At 32.0% G+C, this 19,012-nt stretch overlaps 1 protein-coding gene across 2 annotated transcripts; it reads right to left on the bottom strand.

Annotated features, from left to right (window-relative positions):
* Positions 1-8,136: 8,136 nt before the first annotated feature.
* Positions 8,137-18,035, bottom strand: LOC133291469 (phenylalanine ammonia-lyase 1). 2 transcript variants are annotated; one of them, XM_061489724.1, is made up of 3 exons: positions 18,010-18,035; positions 11,085-11,414; positions 8,137-10,040 (listed from the first exon to the last, which is right to left on the bottom strand). In XM_061489724.1, the coding sequence occupies exons 1-3, from the start codon at positions 18,033-18,035 to the stop codon at positions 8,291-8,293; spliced, it is 2,106 nt and encodes a 701-aa protein (XP_061345708.1). In that variant the 3' UTR covers positions 8,137-8,290. The 2 variants fall into 2 exon arrangements, with proteins under 2 accessions (XP_061345708.1, XP_061345707.1); XM_061489723.1 differs by lacking the exon at positions 18,010-18,035 and having other exon boundaries at positions 11,085-11,630.
* Positions 18,036-19,012: the final 977 nt, after the last annotated feature.

Raw genomic sequence — 19,012 nt, 5'->3', positions numbered from 1 at the left:
AAAAACAGAAAATAATTATTTTGATCATTTATGGTTCATCTATTAATATATGAATAAAATTTTCAAATGACAGTATATTTAAGAAAGAAAAAAAAATATTTATACTTTTTCACAATTTTTTTCCACATTCATATAAATGGGAAGAAATCATCTTATGTTAAAGTTTCACATGATCTGGTGATATAAATTTTTTATATCTATCTCTTATTCTATTGTTGATAATTGAACTCCATTTATTTAAGACTCCGGTGAAAAAAATAAAAATAAAAATTAGTATTGATTACGACTCATGAAAGTTGAAACCAACGAAGATAAAATTAGTGCGTAATAATTTATTACACGCTGCATTACAAATTTTTATAAAAAAAATAATTAAAATTATAAAAATATATAATTACGGATTTTTTTTTAAACATACTAAGATATGATTCAATTGGAGAAAGAAAAATATAATCTTTTTTTTTTTAATATCTCTTATAGATTAAGAAAAACATTTTGAAAGATAAAATATAAAATTATAATCTTTGATTGAAAAATCAAAAGAGTACATTTATACAACTTAATAAGTCAGTATATATGAACATATTTTCACAATCTCAAGCAATCGATATTTCAGTCAAACATTATGATTCCGTGTTTTACCCTCTAAAAAGGGTATTCTTCATCTTACGAGAGTGAAACTCTTCTTTTTAATATAAATAATGTACGTACCCTATAATCAATCATAATGGGTCTTTACATAATAAAAATTGCATATTTCTCTCTCTAATAAAATAAATTTTATTATTCAAGAATATTACAAAAATATAAGTCTCATTATCAATTTAATATTTAAAAAATATTTAATAATGTATATTTTTTTTAGAAAAAAAATTTAAGAAATTAAATTATCCCTATAAATATGTCCTTATTTAATAAAAAGACAAATTTATAAACATTCATTATTCATCTAGGAGGTTAACGTGGGTTGAGCTAGACAGAAATAACACGGTACATAGAACATGTTCCAATTCTGTTCTGAAAAATAATTTTTTAATTTTTTTAAAAAAAATATGTTTGATAATATCTGTTTTCTAAAAATTATAACTGTTTTTTTTTTTTAAAATCAAATTTAAAGAATATATAGTTGTTTTTGTTTTGTATTTTGACCTTCAAGTTTTAAAACAAAACACAAAATACTTATTTTGTTAATCATTCTACAAAACAGTTGTAAGAAGAAGAAAAAATCAGAACACAATAAAATAGCTCATAACTCTTTCTTTTCTTTTCTAATTTAAACACAACTACACCCAATGACTTGTAGAAGGGAAAAAAACTAAAACATATTTTTATATTTTTATTATTAAATGAATTTTATATTAAGTATGATAATAAAAAGATCAAATTATTTAACAAATTTAATATGAAATATTATTTGAAATAAAAATTTCCCAAAAAAATAGTCCAAAGTGGAAAGTTCTTGTTATTATTATTCATCAGGCGATATAGAGGGGTGGAGTGTGTAGATGATGGGCTGGAACTTCATTCCTCTGCACAAAGTAGCAATGCTGCAAGAGGCTTCAATTCCTCGCCCAAATTGAAAATTATCATTGAATAGAAACACTAAAAGAAATAATGAATACAAAATTTAAGGGGATAAAAAAATAAAAGAAATTGTTGTGTGTATGGCCGGTGCACATAAGTTGTGTGCACTAAGTTAATTAATAAGAGGGCTTTATTAATCTTATGTTAAAAGAGATAAGTTATCTCATGTCATATTTATAAATACAAATTTGTGAGTTCTATCATCTGAAAAAAAAAAAATGTGACATAATTATCGAAGAATGTGTAGCAGAAAAAGTTATCACATGTAGTATAAGAGTAGTTTTTCTCTTAATAAAGTGAGTGATTATGCTTTAATTGTTGATTTGCTTAGTACATCTAACTGTGAATATAAGAATCTCTCCCAAAATTATTTTACCCATTTATTAAAGGAAAAATATTTTTTCAATAAATAGAGATAAAATTATATTCAATCAATTCAAAACCACGTCGTTTATTCCATGATAACAAGGTGAAACAGTTGAGGAGAGATTATACAAAATTTTAAAAAAAATACTTTCCACAGCTCACATTTCCAGTAATATATCAGGTGCTGAATCATTTACAGTCTCAGCAAGTGCAGTAACTCCCTTACCAATGAGCGCATCTTTTGTATTACAGGTGCACTGATGACTGTATGCGACAGTGTATTTACATTATGTACTGATAGTATATAGTATAAGGGTTTCTTTTTAGTTGATATTACTTTAAATAACTTTATTTAATGTTCATTAAAATAATGTTGTTTTGGGATGGAAATCATGGTATTTTTGTAATTTTAATTTATTTCAGGGTTATAATAGTCTTTATGACTCTAATTTTTTAATTTTTCAAACTCAAAACGACGTCGTTTCGATGAACATTAGATAAAGTTATCTAAAGTAACATCAGAAACTTTTTTCCCAATAGTATAAAATATAAAAATTATTTTTTCTCTTTTAAGTACAATAACATCTGACATGACGCAATTCTATTGGTCCGTACCCAAGATTTTTTCCTCAACAATGTTGAGGCTGCAAAAGATATACTACACTTTCAAATAATATGGTTTTAACACTGTATATTAGTTTGACTAATTTTTTTGTTTTGAAAAGAAAAAAAAAATACCTTGGTGTCTAGCTAGTCCATTCCCCCAATCAAGCCAACACCAAGGTCACTGATACATCAAAAAGTGCAGGATTCTTCACAAGCTGAAAACAGGCAAAAAAAATTAACCACTATCATACTATAATTCCTTTTCCTGATACTAAGAGAATTTTTGAGATGCATTTGAATCACACATTTAAAATAGGTCGAACCTAAAACAGTAATAAAAGCTACTCCTTTGTGACCCAAATTCATGAGATCAAATACAAGAAAGAGCATCTTGGCGAAAATGCAGAAGAACAAGGCTCTGTATAAGAATTTTTTCGCCTTTACCCACTCAAGTCAGGGTTTCATGAAGAGCTCTACAGCTCTATCACACATTCAATTCACCAAAATTCATATAAGGAAACCCAATACCGTCAAGAAGCAATTGTCAATTACAAATTCCTCGTATTTTATCTGAGGATACTTTTCTGCAACCTCACGAGAACACTAAAATTAATTCAAAATAGAAGTTAATATTAGGATTCCCGAATAAAATTCAAGGTCCAATATTGAGCTCTTCCCATTATATTAGAACTTTAACCTCTCTGAATACCCAATTATTAATTCACATTTCAAAGTCAATTATTATGAACATAGATAGAAAGATTCATTTGATGAAACAGAGAATTCAGAAAGGCCAACCTCTTTTACAGAATCGGCGATCTCGAGACCAATACAGTGGCCGGTGAAAAGAGTCGCACGGATTAAAGTGGAAGAGAAACGTCCCCCCAAGCTTAGTCTCTAAACCTCACAAGCCATATCCCTCTCACGCATCAAAATTATTTCTCTTATTTATTTTTTTATTATTGTACATTGATTCGCTGAAAATATCAAACTTTTTTTAATTGATATTAATAGAAAGTCTTTCTTCTTTCTTTTTTTAAATGATGTATTGTTGTAAATAATATTGATTTAGTTATTATTTAGTTTTTATGTAGTCATTTATTGTTGTATTGGGCCAAGCCCTTTGTTGTATTGGGCCAAGCCCATTAGGTTAAAAGTAGGTCAAATATTCTCTATAAATAGAGAACCCTTTTGTACAGATTATTTACAATTCTATAATATATTAGAATACCATTTTTCAAGTTGGTATCAGAGCTCTCGATCTGAGAGCTTTGCTTCCGCACATATTATCTTCTTTTTTAACAAAACCCTAATTTCTTTGCCTCTTGCCACCATTAGCCGCCACCGGAAAATTTTTTCGGGGACCTTTTGGACCAAGGGGACCATTGTTGACCTTATTTTTCCTCCGATCTATCATTCTACGCAGTGTTCCTCCGCCACAAACGACCGAAACACCTCCGATCGCCTCCAATCAGATCTGTCTTCACCGTTTGGACCACTTTCCGGCGACTTTTCAACCGCGACCACCCACAGACAGGTGTGCGCTCACCGGACGACCACACCAGAAAAATCTCAGCCGGCGAAGCCCATCCACGCGCTCTCACGCGCCGCCCCTTTCCCGGCGAGTGAATCCCACGCGCAGCTCCTTTCTCCGGCGCGTGGAGGCGCGTGCGGCCGTGTTTTTGGACCGGACCACCACCATTCTTCTCGTCTTCTTGTCTTCTGTCTGGATCTATAATTATTTTTCTGATCAGAGGTCATTTGATATTCTGTTTGGTTGATTTTATCGCTGGTTGTTAACTTTTTTTGTTAAAGAATGGCTGAGCATGATAGTTCTTCGATCTTATCTGGTAAGAGCACACGTTCTATATCTCTTCTTGCTTCTTGCACTGATTTTAAAACCTCATGGATTTTGGATTCTGGTGCAACTGATCATATGGCTTGTCGTACTGAGTTATTTTGTTCTTATCATCCTACTGTTGGTAGTCATACTATATCTGTAGCTGATGGATCCCATAAATCAGTTATTGGTTCTGGTAACATTCAAATTCAACCTTCCTTGTTTCTTAAAAATGTTCTTTATGTTCCTCAGCTTTCTACTAATCTTATCTCCACTCAAAAACTTACAACTAATTTGAATTGTTCTATCACATTTTTTCCTTCTCATTGTCTTATTCAGGATCTTACCACGAAGAAGACAATTGGAGTTGCTAATGAACAGGATGGGTTGTATCATCTCCTTCCAGACCATGCTAGCAAAAATCAGTTATTAATGACACGTCATCCTTCTACTGCAGAGTCTATGATTTGGCTCCATCACAAGCGTCTCGGGCATCCACCATTTAGTCTTTTGAAGTCTATGTTCCCCTCTCTGTTTCTCAATAAGTCGGTTGAGACCTTTCATTGTGATGTTTGTGAATTTGCAAAACACCATCGAGTGTCATTTCCTTCTAGCACTATTAAAAGCAGAGAACCTTTTTCTCTTATCCATTCTGATGTTTGGGGCCCTTCTAAAGTGCACAGTGTTTCAGGTGCTAGGTGGTTTGTTTCTTTTATTGACGATTGTACTCGGATAACATGGATATACTTGATGAAAGACAAGTCTGAAGTACCAGAGATATTTATTCGGTTTAATCACATGGTTGAGACTCAGTTTGGTAAGGGTATTAAAAGACTCAGATCTGATAATGGTACTGAGTACGTCAATCAACGCCTGTCACAATTCATTTTAGACAGAGGTATGATTCATGAGCTCACATGTGTTGATACCCCTCAACAAAACGGGGTTGCTGAAAGGAAAAATCGTCACCTTCTTGAAGTTGCTAGAGCACTACTTTTTCAGACATCTGTTCCTAGTTCTTATTGGGGAGAAGCAGTATTAGCTGCAACTTTTTTGATCAACCGTTTACCTTCACGGGTCCTTAACAATATCAGTCCTATTCATTCCATGACTTCCTTCTTTCCTTCTGTTCCCATATTGCAGAGCCTTCCACCAAGAGTGTTTGGATGTGTTGCCTTTGTCCATGTTCATAAACAACATCGGAGTAAGTTGGATCCTAGGGCTCTTAAGTGTGTCTTCCTTGGTTATAACCCTTATAAAAAAGGGTACAAGTGTTATCATCCACCAAGTCGGAAATTTTTTGTTTCTATGGATGTCACCTTTCAAGAATCTGAATCTTATTTCCTGGGTCCTCATCGTCAGGGAGAGAATAGTTCTTCAGAAGACTCGTCCCCTTCCTTCTTTGAGTCTGGATCAATCTTCTCTCTTCCTAGTGTGTCTGCTCCTGGTGTGTCAGAACCTTCAAATACACCTGAGATACAACCCATACTGTCTCACCAGCAACCTCAATCGTCTGAACCACTGGTAAGTCCTGAATCTCCTATTTCTTCTGAATCTCCTGTTTCTGATTCTAATATTATTTCCTCTCATGATTTGTCTATTTCTTCTGATATCTCTAACGACTTACCCATTGCTTCTACTTCTGATGACTTACCTATTGCTCTTAGAAAAGGAAAAAGATCTTGTCACAAGAAAACTTGTTCCTCCTGTCCCTCTTGTACTCAATACCCTATCTCCCACTTTGTTTCCTCTGCTAATCTTTCTGTGCAGCACAAAAGCTTTGTTTCAGCACTAGATTCTATTGCAATCCCAAAATCAGTACATGAAGCCTTGAAAGATAGGAATTGGGCTCAAGCCATGCAAGAGGAGATGAATGCTTTGGAGAAAAATAAAACATGGGAGGTTATTGATAGACCCAACGGAAAGAAAGCAGTAGGGTGCAGATGGGTTTATACCCTGAAATATAATTTTGATGGCACTCTTGAGAGATATAAGGCTCGATTAGTGGCCAAAGGTTACACTCAAACCTATGGCATTGATTATGAAGAAACCTTTGCTCCAGTTGCAAAGATGAATACAGTGAGAATCTTGTTATCCCTTGCTGCCCATTACAATTGGGATATAAATCAATTTGATGTGAAAAATGCTTTCCTCAATGGTGAGTTAGAAGAAGAAGTCTACATGGAAATCCCGCCTGGTTTTGATTCTGTGAAGGGGGAAAATAAAGTTTGTAGATTAAAAAAGGCCTTGTATGGATTGAAGCAGTCACCTCGTGCTTGGTTTGGAAGATTTACTAAGGTTATGATGACCTTAGGATACAGACAGAGCCAAGGAGATCACACTCTTTTCTTTAAGCACTCCCAAAATGGGAAGCTTACTGTGCTCCTTATATATGTTGATGATATTATTATCACAGGTGATGATTTTGTGGAGAGACAGATTCTGCAAACACGGCTTGCCTCTGAGTTTGAAATCAAAGACCTTGGGAAACTGAGATATTTCCTAGGGATAGAAGTAGCTCATTCAAGCAAAGGAATTTTTATCAGCCAGAGGAAATATGTTCTTGATCTTCTCAAAGAAGCAGGAAAGCTCGGGTGTAAACCCTCTAATACTCCTATTGAGCAGAATCACAAGATGGGCTATGAAGAAGAGAGTCCTCCAGTTGATAAAGGACAATATCAACGGCTAGTTGGGAAATTGATATATCTGGCCCATACTAGACCAGACCTAGCTTATGCTGTTAGTGTTAGTCAGTTTATGCACGATCCAAAAGAAAAACACATGCAGGCAGTAGAGAGAATTCTTCAGTATCTTAAAGGTACTCCTGGTAAAGGATTGTTATTCCGACGTGATGGCAATCTATCTTTAGAAGTCTACACAGATGCTGATTATGCTGGATCCGTGACTGACCGTCGTTCTACCACTGGTTATTGCATGTTTCTTTGCGGTAACTTGGTGACATGGAGAAGTAAGAAACAAGATGTGGTTGCCAGATCAAGTGCAGAAGCTGAATTTCGAGCTATGGCTCAAGGCATTTGTGAGTTACTGTGGCTGAAAATTGTTCTTGATGATCTCAAAATAAAATGTGAGGGACCTATGAAGCTGCTATGTGATAATAAGTCCGCTATTTGTATAGCTCATAATCCAGTTCAACTTGATCGGACTAAACATATTGAGGTTGACCGCCATTTCATCAAAGAGAAACTTGATAGCGGGTTGATTACCACTCCATACATTCCCACTGGGCGTCAATTGGCTGATCTATTAACAAAGGGGCTTCCTTCAGACAGATTTCAAGAACTTACTAGCAAGCTGGGAATGATAAATATTTATTCCTCAGCTTGAGGGGGAGTGTTGTAAATAATATTGATTTAGTTATTATTTAGTTTTTATTTAGTCATTTATTGTTGTATTGGGCCAAGCCCTTTGTTGTATTGGGCCAAACCCATTAGGTTAAAAGTAGGTCAAATATTCTCTATAAATAGAGAACCCTTTGTACAGATTATTTACAATTCTATAATATATTAGAATACCCTTTTTCAAGTTGTATCATAGCTATTAAAGTAACCACAAGAAAAGTAATTATCTCAATTTTTGAAAAGCGTATTAATATATCATGTTTATTGTAAAAAAAACTAGCATTTGGGTAGTAGAATAATCAATTTTACTATCGCCTACTTACTCGGAAATCGGGAAGGAATTTCAAGAATTTTTAATTTTTTTTTTTACAAATAGGGCATGTATTATATGATGGAAATGACAAACAACTGAAATTCTATTACAATATTAAATTACAAGCTCACCATATTAATTTGCTAAAGCTTGGCAAATCAAATGATTATCGCAGCACTTGCATAAATACAAAGAAAACATTTTCAAGAGAAAGTGGTAAAATTAACAAATTGGAAGAGGAGCACCGTTCCACTCCCCAAGGCATTCCAGAAGTGGATCAATGATTTTACCCTGGCATATTGCTGTGAACAGTTTGTCACACTCCTCACCTGGTGAAATTACCTTTTCTCCAGTTAGCAACGCAGCCCCCAACTCCTCTCTCACAAACTTGTATAGTGGGTATGATCTGCATTCATTGATCTTGTTTGGAATTGCTGGATTCCCACTCTCATATGCAGCCCTTGCACTTTCAACCTCCTTTGGCAACAGATTCTTCAACTCTTCCTCAAAAGTTGTAATCTTTTGAAAGATTGACGTGTTCAAGTTACTCTCGTTTTCAGCATTTACTAATGCATGATCCACAAGCACTTGCCTGAGCTTTTGCAACAGTGGGTATGTAGCACTGCAGGTGTCATCAATATATGTAAATACATCCTCCCTATCAACCACCTTCAGCAAATCCTTTTCACAAAATCTTGAAGGATGAAGTTCTCCATTGACACCGGTGGTGAGAGTCCTCTTGGAAACTTGGCTCACAGTGTTCTTGACCGAGTTTTTCAAATTCTCCTCCAAATGCCTCAAGTCAATTGCTTGGCAAAGTGCAATCAAGAACGTGGAAGACATGAGCTTGAGAATGTCAATAGCTTCGTTTGTTTTTCTAGACGAAATCAAACCCAAAGAGTTAACGTCTTGGTTGTGCTGCTCAGCACTTTGGACATGGCTTGTTACTGGATTTGCAAGATATTGGAGTTCAGAGCAATAAGAAGCCATGGCAATTTCAGCTCCCTTGAAACCATAATCCAAGCTGGGATTTCTACCAGCAGAGAGATTTGAAGGCAACCCATTGTTGTAAAAATCATTGACAAGCTCAGAGAATTGAGCAAACATGAGTTTGCCAATTGATGCAAGAGCCAAACGAGTGTTGTCCATGGAGACTCCAATAGGGGTTCCTTGGAAGTTACCACCATGCAAGGCCTTATTCCTGGAAACATCAATCAAAGGGTTGTCATTCACAGAGTTAATCTCTCTCTCAATTGACTTGGTTGAGAAACGAATCACTTCAATAAGAGGACCAAGCCATTGTGGGGAAGTTCTAAGGGCATATCGATCTTGTTTTGGCTTTTGCAAAGGATCCATCTCATGCAACTTCTTAGCAGCTTTCATGTAGGAACTTCCATCCAAAATGTGCTCCATAATAGCAGCAGCTTCAATTTGACCAGGGTGGTGCTTTAGCTTGTGAGTCAAATGGTCAGTGAATTCAGGTTTGCCATTCATCACTTCGGCAAAAATAGCAGAAAGAACTTCAGACAAGACAGCGAGAATGTTTGCCTCAAAGAGAACCACAGAAGCTAAGCCAGAACCAACGGCGGTGCCATTAACAAGAGCAAGACCTTCCTTGGGCTGTAATTCAAAGAACTCAGAATTGATGCCAGCCAATTGGAAAGCTTCCTTGGCATTAAGTACCTCTCCAGAGGGTCCAACAGCTTTGGAGTTAGGTCGGCCAGTTAGCAAACCAGCTATGTAAGAAAGAGGAACTAAATCTCCAGAAGCTGTGATTGTACCACGAAGTGGTAAACATGGGGTAACGTTGTTGTTGAGGAACTTGGTGATGGCTTCTAAGATTTCAAATCTAATGCCTGAGTACCCTTGGAGAAGTGTGTTTATTCTCACTAGCATGGCTGCTTTAGTTGCAGAGTGTGGCAGTGTGTGGCATGACTCTGTTCCGTTGCCAAATATTCCAGCGTTCAAAAACCTGAAAGAATATGAACAAGAATTAGGAATTTTTCGTTTTAAATGTTAATCATAAACTAAATTTATCTTGGAGAAAGCAAGTTGCATATGTTTATAATAATTATTTTAAAACACTAAAATAGAAATGAATTATGATAAATCGGAAGAGTAAACGAGGTGTTCATAAATAAAAACATAAAATTTTGTATCTTAAATAAACTTTGTGGTGTAAAAAGGATTTAATTTTTTCATATTGTAAACATTAAAAAATTTAAATTATCACTGAATTATATATTATTATTGTATAAAAAAAATTCACCGTCGTAATAACTATTTAAAAAGTTATACTTTTTAAATTCTAAAAAATTAAATAAATACTTGTGTAATAATTGCTATTCTGTTTTCGGTATTAGGTAGGTAAGGAATTTCTAAGAGCAGTCAAACTTGAAATATAATAAAACAAAATTAGAAAATGACCTAACATATTTAGTAGTTAGCATGGTATATGACGGAAGTGACCAGTCACCAAGCCCTCGTAAAGTTCAACCCACTAACTTGTTGACTCAGTCCACTCAGTACCCTTCCTCTGGAAAACCTAACATGTTATTATCTTTACTAATGTAAAAAATTCGATACTCTTGTGTCAAAACAAAAAAATGTTTTATTACTGAATTATAAGAAAGAACAATTTTTATTTTAGAAAAAATAAGAATGATATAACACTTCTTATTTACTGACAATGTATATAAATTTATATCAAGTACGTGTTAATTTAAGTATATCACTTATTTAAAGAAACCAATACTTTGTGTGTTGATTTTTTTAATATTTTAATTATTAAAAAATTCCTTTTATAAAATATCTTAATATGCTATAATATAAATTAATATATTTTATCAATTAATAAAATAAATGAATGATTAATATATTTAAAGTTCTGTAAACCATGATTAGGTGGTAATCATATATGAATTAGTTAATTTAGGTAACCCAGCAGCATCCGACACATGAAAAGATGGGAAGGCATGTACGTAAATATGTCTCGTATTGTGTTGAGTTGCTTTACCTGATGAGCTCTTTCTGCAAAGCACCACCTTGTTTGGTTCGGCGGTGTGAGGTGGCACCGAACCCTGTGGTGACGCCATAGCTGTCAGTGCCGTTGTTCATGCTATCCATAACCCAGTCACTGCTGGCCTTAACGCCAGCCCTCGCCGATTCCGAAAGCTCCACCCTCACGCCGTGGTCGTGGGCGGCGATAGCAGCCACCTGGGAGATCGTGAGTGTCTCGCCGCCTAGCCGGACCACCGGCTTCCGATACTCCGCCACCATTCGCTTCACCTCATCGAGGTGGCTCCCCTTGAGTGACTCAGCAGCCAAACCCCAGTTAAGTGGGTCGCTGCCTTTAGTAGCAATAGAGCTAGTCAAGCAAAATGAACCATTTTGGCTTTGGTGGTTGCCATTGGTCACGGTGGTTTGTTCCATCTTAATAATAACAAAAACAACTATTACAATATTAATAATATATAATATCCCTGTGCTAATATATATGTATGTAGGAAATATAAGAAAAATGCAAAGTAAAATGGCGCTCAAGTTTTGAGAGAGAGAGATTATAAAAAAGAAAAGGAAATCTTTGGGGAATTGTGGATTTCCTGAGAGGTGAAGGAAGAGCTATTAGGCGTATTTATATAGAATTTTGTGTTTGGAAACTTAGAATTATTATTTAATTATTCTAAAGTTAAGCTTTGGTGTTTGGTAGGTGGGCTGGCAGCGGGCCACAAGGAGCACAAGGGGGTTGGTTGAAAATTAATTAGGGCCGTGTGATTATTACTCTTCATCGAGCGGCTACGATCATGCAACGTGGAATTCTAGGAACGCCGTATTGGAGTTCCCTGGTAGCTGGGTGCTGTGTCGCGGAATTGACCAAACAAAAAAGAGGTAGTTGGTGAGAAAGTGGAAGGATGAAGCCCCAACGTGATTTAACTACAAGCCTCCCTCATGCTTATCTATTTAAAATTTTAAGTCCACTTGCTTTTTTAACTCTATCATTGTCATTTGTCACTCACTCATCTTTCAACTTCTACTTGGCAGGCACACCAAACAAAATTTAATCACGTATACTTATTCAACAGGTTGTTTTTTTATTCACTATTTATATCAAACAATAGTAGTATCCGGTCTAAACATGTGATAACACCGAAATAAAATGTTTCAAATATTTCTACTTCTCCCCTAATCTTAACTCTTTGGTGGGTGATAAATAATAGAATGAATAACTATCTATCAATTTAATCTCTTCAAAATTAAGTTTATCAATTTAATTTTTAAAATTTTAAATTCATTATATTTTATTCTCTTCTTGAAGTCTAATTTACACGTAATTTATTTTTATTATTTAGTTGGAAGAATATGGAATTTAAGAAAGATCAAATTAATGACGAGTATATTTTTTAGACATTAAATTATAATATTATTTTAAAAGTAAATATTTATCTATGTGAACATGTATCCATAAAGTCAAGCATTAAACAACGGTATGGATAGTTATTAATTTCTTATTTTAAGTATATTATATCCAATCATTTTATAGGTATATACCACAATAGCAGACAAGCTCTTTGCTCTGGACAGATTGAATAGTCGATGGATCGTATTACTGATCAACATATGTATATTATTAACTCAACATTACATTAAATTAACTACTAATTTCTTACAGTTTAGTTATAAATTTATTAATAATTCATTTAATTAATTTGATCACTTAAAACACAATGTAAATTTTTTTGGGTTTGATGTTTGTCATTTTAGGAGAGAGATAGACACAAGAAATGAAAATCATGAGAAAGAAAGTGAGTGTTTTTTTAATTTAATTTTTAAATAAAAATATTATGTTGTGTCTATCTCTCTTAAAATGACATAACTTTAAATCATTTAAAATGACAAATACTTTTCTTTTTTTTTAATTACGTTAATCATATTTTATATAAAATAATGTGAAAGTATCAAAACACCTTAATAATATTATATTTTTTTAATTTATGTACATTTTAGAATAATACTTTTTTATTTTGCTTTAAACTAATAATATTCGCATAAGATATTTTTTTTTTTTACAAATACATATAAAATAACATATAAATTAAAAGTTGGTTTGAACAATATGCCTTTAAATAAAAAATATCAAAATATAATTAAAATTTAGTTAAAATTTTTTTATAAAATAAAGAAGATAAAAAGTGACAACTATAAATATTTTTTAAAGTCATAACAAATTAAATAACATGTTAAAAATTATAATTTCATTTTTGTTCAAATAATATATATAAAGTTAGAAAGTGCATCTAAATATTGTAATAAAAGAATATCATCATATAATTGTTGAATTTTTAAATTGATTGTCTTTATTATATTTTATGAGATCATAAGTATATGTATAACACACTTAACTAAACAATTGTTTTTGAAATATTTTAACTATAATTTTTATTAAAGCAGAATAAATTAATTCAAACATAGATTAGATATTTATCTATTAAATAAAAAAATCATAATTACAAATATTCAATTTAAACAGTTACTGCAATACACAGTTAAAATAACTAGTTTTTTTTTTAAAAAATAATTAACAATCTTCTTGTTTTGTTTTTATAAAAACGGTGCAGATTTTGCTTTTAGGTGTAGGACTAGCTCCAAAATGTCAACTGATAAAAAATGCATATCCTTATATAATGGTTATTTTTTCCAGTTTAAATAATTTTTACATTTTATGCTAGTTTAAATTTATGGTATTTCACTTTATGATATTACACCAACTATATTTTTTTAAAAAATAAAATAAAATAAAAATAACTAATGTCACATAAAGATCATATCATGTGACATGCATGTTTTAAAATCAAGTGATATATATATCTACTCTCTTTTTTAAGAAGAATCCTCGAAATTATGGGTTATGTGTCATGACAAAATGAGTAAATAAAAGCCCAAACGTGAAGCTTGTTTTGGAAAAAAAAAGGAGTGTGAAATTAAGAATAAAGGGTGTGAATATCGAAAAGCAGTGTTAATCACGGACGGAGCTGTCGGAGCAGCGGGTACGTACACGCTGCTTTGGCCTGGTGTGGTGTGGCTTGCCATTTTAAGTATCAGCCACCCGCTTTGAACGCTGACCACCAATTCAATAATATAACAAGATAGAAACACCAATTTTATAATTATGCAAGGAAATAAACGACTCTGTACTCTGTAGCAAGTGAGATTCCATGTTCCGCTTAGCCTACGACACAGTTGATTTTCGAGGTAGTTGCCAGTTGCCACCTATACCACGTGCAAATGCAATTAATACTGATTATATATGCTCGTAAAGGTCGTATTCTTCACTCAATGCAATGAAATATCCGCAGCTAATTAATGTTATGAAATTAATTAAAAGTTCATCAATATCATGATATTTTTTTCGTAACGAATCATATATAAATAATCGGAGTTAATTAATTAATAAATTAGATATCAGCGTGCCAAGAGCTTCAACCGTATTTAAAAAAAAAAACTTCAACCGTTAATTTAAGAATAAAAATGAGAGTAGGCGAAGTTTCTTAAAAAATGGATCAAGTAAGAAAATGTAATGTTTGAAGTTCTTGAGTTAAGATATGATATTATATGACTGTTATTCTTCGCTTAAGGAAAAAGCGTATGCCATTTAAAAGGATGTAAAGTTGTGTTATTTTAAGTGAGAGAAAGAGATAAATAAAAGAGAAAAGAGAGTGGACAAAAAAAAAAGGTGTGGGTCTCACTCTTTGTGAGAGTAAAATTATATAAATTATATCATTTTAAAAGACAAACATTTTTTCCTTAGTCTAATACTTAAAAGAATGAGAAGCTGCTGCATAGATTTTCAAAATATTGGTTGCTAAGTTTTTACGTGCATGTGTCTCGATCGACTCTTGAATATGATTACATAGATGTAATATATAATATATTGAAGATCTCTTATGAGAATGGAAAACGATCTTGAATATAAGTCTCCGACGAACTATTCAAGCAATTGCACAATAAGTCATGGTCAATAAGTCACTTAATTAATATTTACTAAAAAAAAAATAAGTCACTTAATGAAATTCCTTACGAGTAACAGTTTTAATGGAAAAGCAGTTACACGTGAAAGTTGAGAAATATCTAACTCAACTCGTTATAAATTATAATAAACTTTTAGTCAATTCCAACATCAATTTATTATTTACAACAAAAACATCGATTTAGTATCTGATCATAATATATATATATATATATATATATATATATATATATATTGAATAATTTTTTTTTATCTAAAGCTATGATATTATTTATTTAGATTATTCTTTCATTATTTTACATAATTTTAATTACATAAATGTAAAATAATTCCAATCTTAAAACAAGTCCCCCATCGCACAAAGCCTTGGTTTCTTCCCTCTCTCTTTTTTGGTAAATTCTTCCCTTTCACGTAAAGCCTGTAATTGTTTCATGATTTAAATTTTTTTAAGTAATTAAATTAAACAAAAACAATTTATGATAAGTATCCTGAAAATGTTTTACGATAAAAAGGAGAAAATAATAATTTGAGAGATAAAATAAAAAACATTTATTTTTTAAATTTTAAATTGACCATTTATTCCCCTGATGAATGATGATACTTCTTAGTCTTACTATAAATCTTGTTTATCCATTATCCACTGGCCAATATTTTCCGTCCACAGCTTTCTATAAAGCTCAACTTTGACTCCCTCTTATTCCACAAAAACCTAAAGTTACCTAAAATAAGAAAGTTTGCGCGAGTGACTTGGAGTAGATACTATGCTATCTATTGTGTTTATTTTGTATATTCTGCGAAAGAAACGCGCTGAACTTTGTTGACCCAAAAGCAAGACTCCCTCTTGTTTTTTAAGTTTCACCAAATTTAATAGGATTTAGTAATATTTTATTTTATTTTAAATTTAGTTATATAAATTAACCATTTCACCCTTATTAACCATTTTTTTTATAATCAACCCTTATTAACCATTTTAATTCTATTTTCAATGAGAAAAACACGTAATATTCAATTTTTTGTAATAATTCTCATAAAATTTAATCTTTAAATCAAAATATTTTTAATTTTTAAACATTCCAAACACGAGAGCAATTTGCACATATAGTGGTTTTTTGCTGAATCACCCTCCAAGTTGTGGTTGTTGGATTTTGCTAAACATAGTGCTGTACTTGCTATGATGTTCGTCATCATGAGTTAATAAAGAATACATGGAAAATAAGGGAAATATCCAATAAAAGCATGGTTTACACTTAATTATCAAAATATATGGTTTAAGTCATATATTGGGAAATAATTAATTTATACCCGTGTAAATTTTCATTCAATCTTAATTGCTGATTTACTTTTATTTAATTGCTCTAATTTAATAGTCACATGAATAATTAAATGCAAGTGAAATCAGATTAAAATTAGGTACTAACATTAATATAAGATGATTGCCCATATATTTATAATTTAGTAATTATTTTTTATATGATGATGGCGGAATTATAAAAATCTTCTTTTTTTCATTTTCTTTTATCCAAGTCCCAAATTCGTTTAATTCCGTATGAACGTTGTTATATTTAATTTGGAACAGTAGTTCTTCCAAAATCATTTTTTCATTTTTAAAATTTGAATTTAAAATTTTTAATTAAAGAAAAATAAATTTATTATTACTTGGTTGTATAAAAATTAAAATTTCTAAAGACGAGTCCAGTGAAAAATGAAGGCTGCTTTATTATATATATGGAAGTGATCCGTTTACAAATTTTTTTTATAAATTACAATAAGTATAACTGGTCATACTTAATATAATTTGTAAGAGTTTGTAAACAAAAAGTTTATAAAAATAACATTCCTCATATATATATATAGGGAAATGTTATGTTTACAAACTTTTTTTACAAATTACACTAAGTATAACCGATCATACTTAGTATAGTTTGTAAATAAAAAATTTATAAATATAACATTCCTCATATATATATATATATATGAGTGAGTTAAATCATTTTATACAAATGTGAGTTATATTTTCAATTTTGATTGTCCATCTCACTTGTATATCTAACGACTTTAATTTTGTAATACTTGAATCAATAAAACGAAATGAGAGAAAAAAAATTTATTCTTATAAAATATAGAATTAATTTATATATTGTTAATTAATTATTAACTCTTAATAAATAATAACCGTTGATTGACAGAAATCAACGGTTAGGATTTGTTGTCAAATTTTAAAATTTGACACTGGTATCAAAGGATCATATCTCATATATATATATATATATATATATATATATATATATATATATATATTAAAAATAGTATACGCACATTTATAAAACTAAAAAAATAAAATAACTCAACTTCAAAAGTAATTTAAAAATTAAAAAAGTCTCTAAACAATTATATTATATGTAGAACCTTAAAAAGTTAGGCCAATGGCATTTCTTATTTTGGCCATGCGAATGGCAATTGCATTTAATACAGTTCAGGTTTACTCGACATAACACGAATACGAAACGCTCAATCTGTATATGACATGTTTTCGTTGACGAATCAAAAACTTGAACCCGAACATGACCCACTGTAGGTCGCGAGTCGACACGACACCAAAAATTTAAGAATTTAATTTTTTTAGAAAAAAATGCCAAAAAAAAAATTAAAATTGACACGCATTCCCATGAATTGACACGACACAACATGGGTTGACATGACACGACAAGAATATGATTTTATAATATTACTTACTAAAAATATCTCCAATATGAGTAGACACGCGGGCCAACCTGTGACACAAGTAATATCGTGTCAAAATCTCAAACTCGTACACGACCCGTTTGATCTTTCAGGTCGACATGACACACATTTTGGCGTGTCGAGTTGCTGGTTGACCGCGACTCATGAGTTATTTTGCCACCTCTAGTTATTCCACTTATAACTTCTTTCATCCAAGTTCATACCACGATTAAATATTGAGTTAATTTGAACATTTTGCTTCTACAAACGATAAAAAAAAAAGATACCAAAGTTATAAAGCTTTGCATGCTAAGTGCTTGAGGCCTTCTCGGACAATTATCTAGAGGCTAGTTGGGGAAGGTCATTTGGCCGGTCTAAGATAGATATAATTATCATTTTTAAAATATATAATAACCCTTTACAAAATGAATGAAAACATTCACAGTTTCAAAATAAAAAATAAAATCTTCAATTTGTTTCCTTGTGATATTTCTTTTGGAACTTCTCATTCTTTTCTCTGTCGATATATCTATGTCTGAAATTTATCAGGCTTTTTGTTTGTGTTTCCTTAATTCTTAAATTGATAAAAATCTAACTTCATATTAACGTTTCCATAGAGATTACTTTTTATTGTTTGACTATTACATAATACAAGGCTTTTTGACCACTGTAGTCTTAATATAATAATTAATTATTAATTCGCCCTTCAATCAAAACATATCACCCATATGTCCCTGTTTACGTAAAATACCCGGGTAGACAGGGAGATACCCGGGTATAATTTGAAAATTTTACCCTACCCGGGTAGTCAAGGGGATACCTGAGTATTGTTCGTAATCTGAAAAAATTCTTGAATTATTTACGCGAGTAGAGAGGGGGATACCCGGATAAATGTCGCAAATAGGGTTTTTAAAAAACCCAACAACCCCCATTTGGAAAACCCACAAAGGGGTACCTGGGTAGAGACTTTGTTTGTTTGTTCTCCCTATGGATTCTTTAGGTTTGAGACATCCAACCAAAGGTTCTAAAGAAAATCGGAATTTATTCATTCTTGTCTCATCTAAAATCAACCTTTACTAGATTTGTACATGTAAATTAACTCTGTGTTTGGACTTTTGTTTTTGAAAAGAAAGGTGAATGCGCAGAACATAATCTCCTATCGAACTTTCTAAATTGTTAGCATGCTTGCAAATGAAGTA

The sequence above is a fragment of the Gastrolobium bilobum genome, unplaced genomic scaffold (genome assembly GCF_033153095.1).
Source record: "Gastrolobium bilobum isolate Gb01-03AN ecotype WA unplaced genomic scaffold, APGP_CSIRO_Gbil_v1 utg3161, whole genome shotgun sequence".
NCBI lineage: Eukaryota > Viridiplantae > Streptophyta > Magnoliopsida > Fabales > Fabaceae > Gastrolobium > Gastrolobium bilobum.
This window is presented reverse-complemented; position numbering and strand designations above follow the sequence as displayed.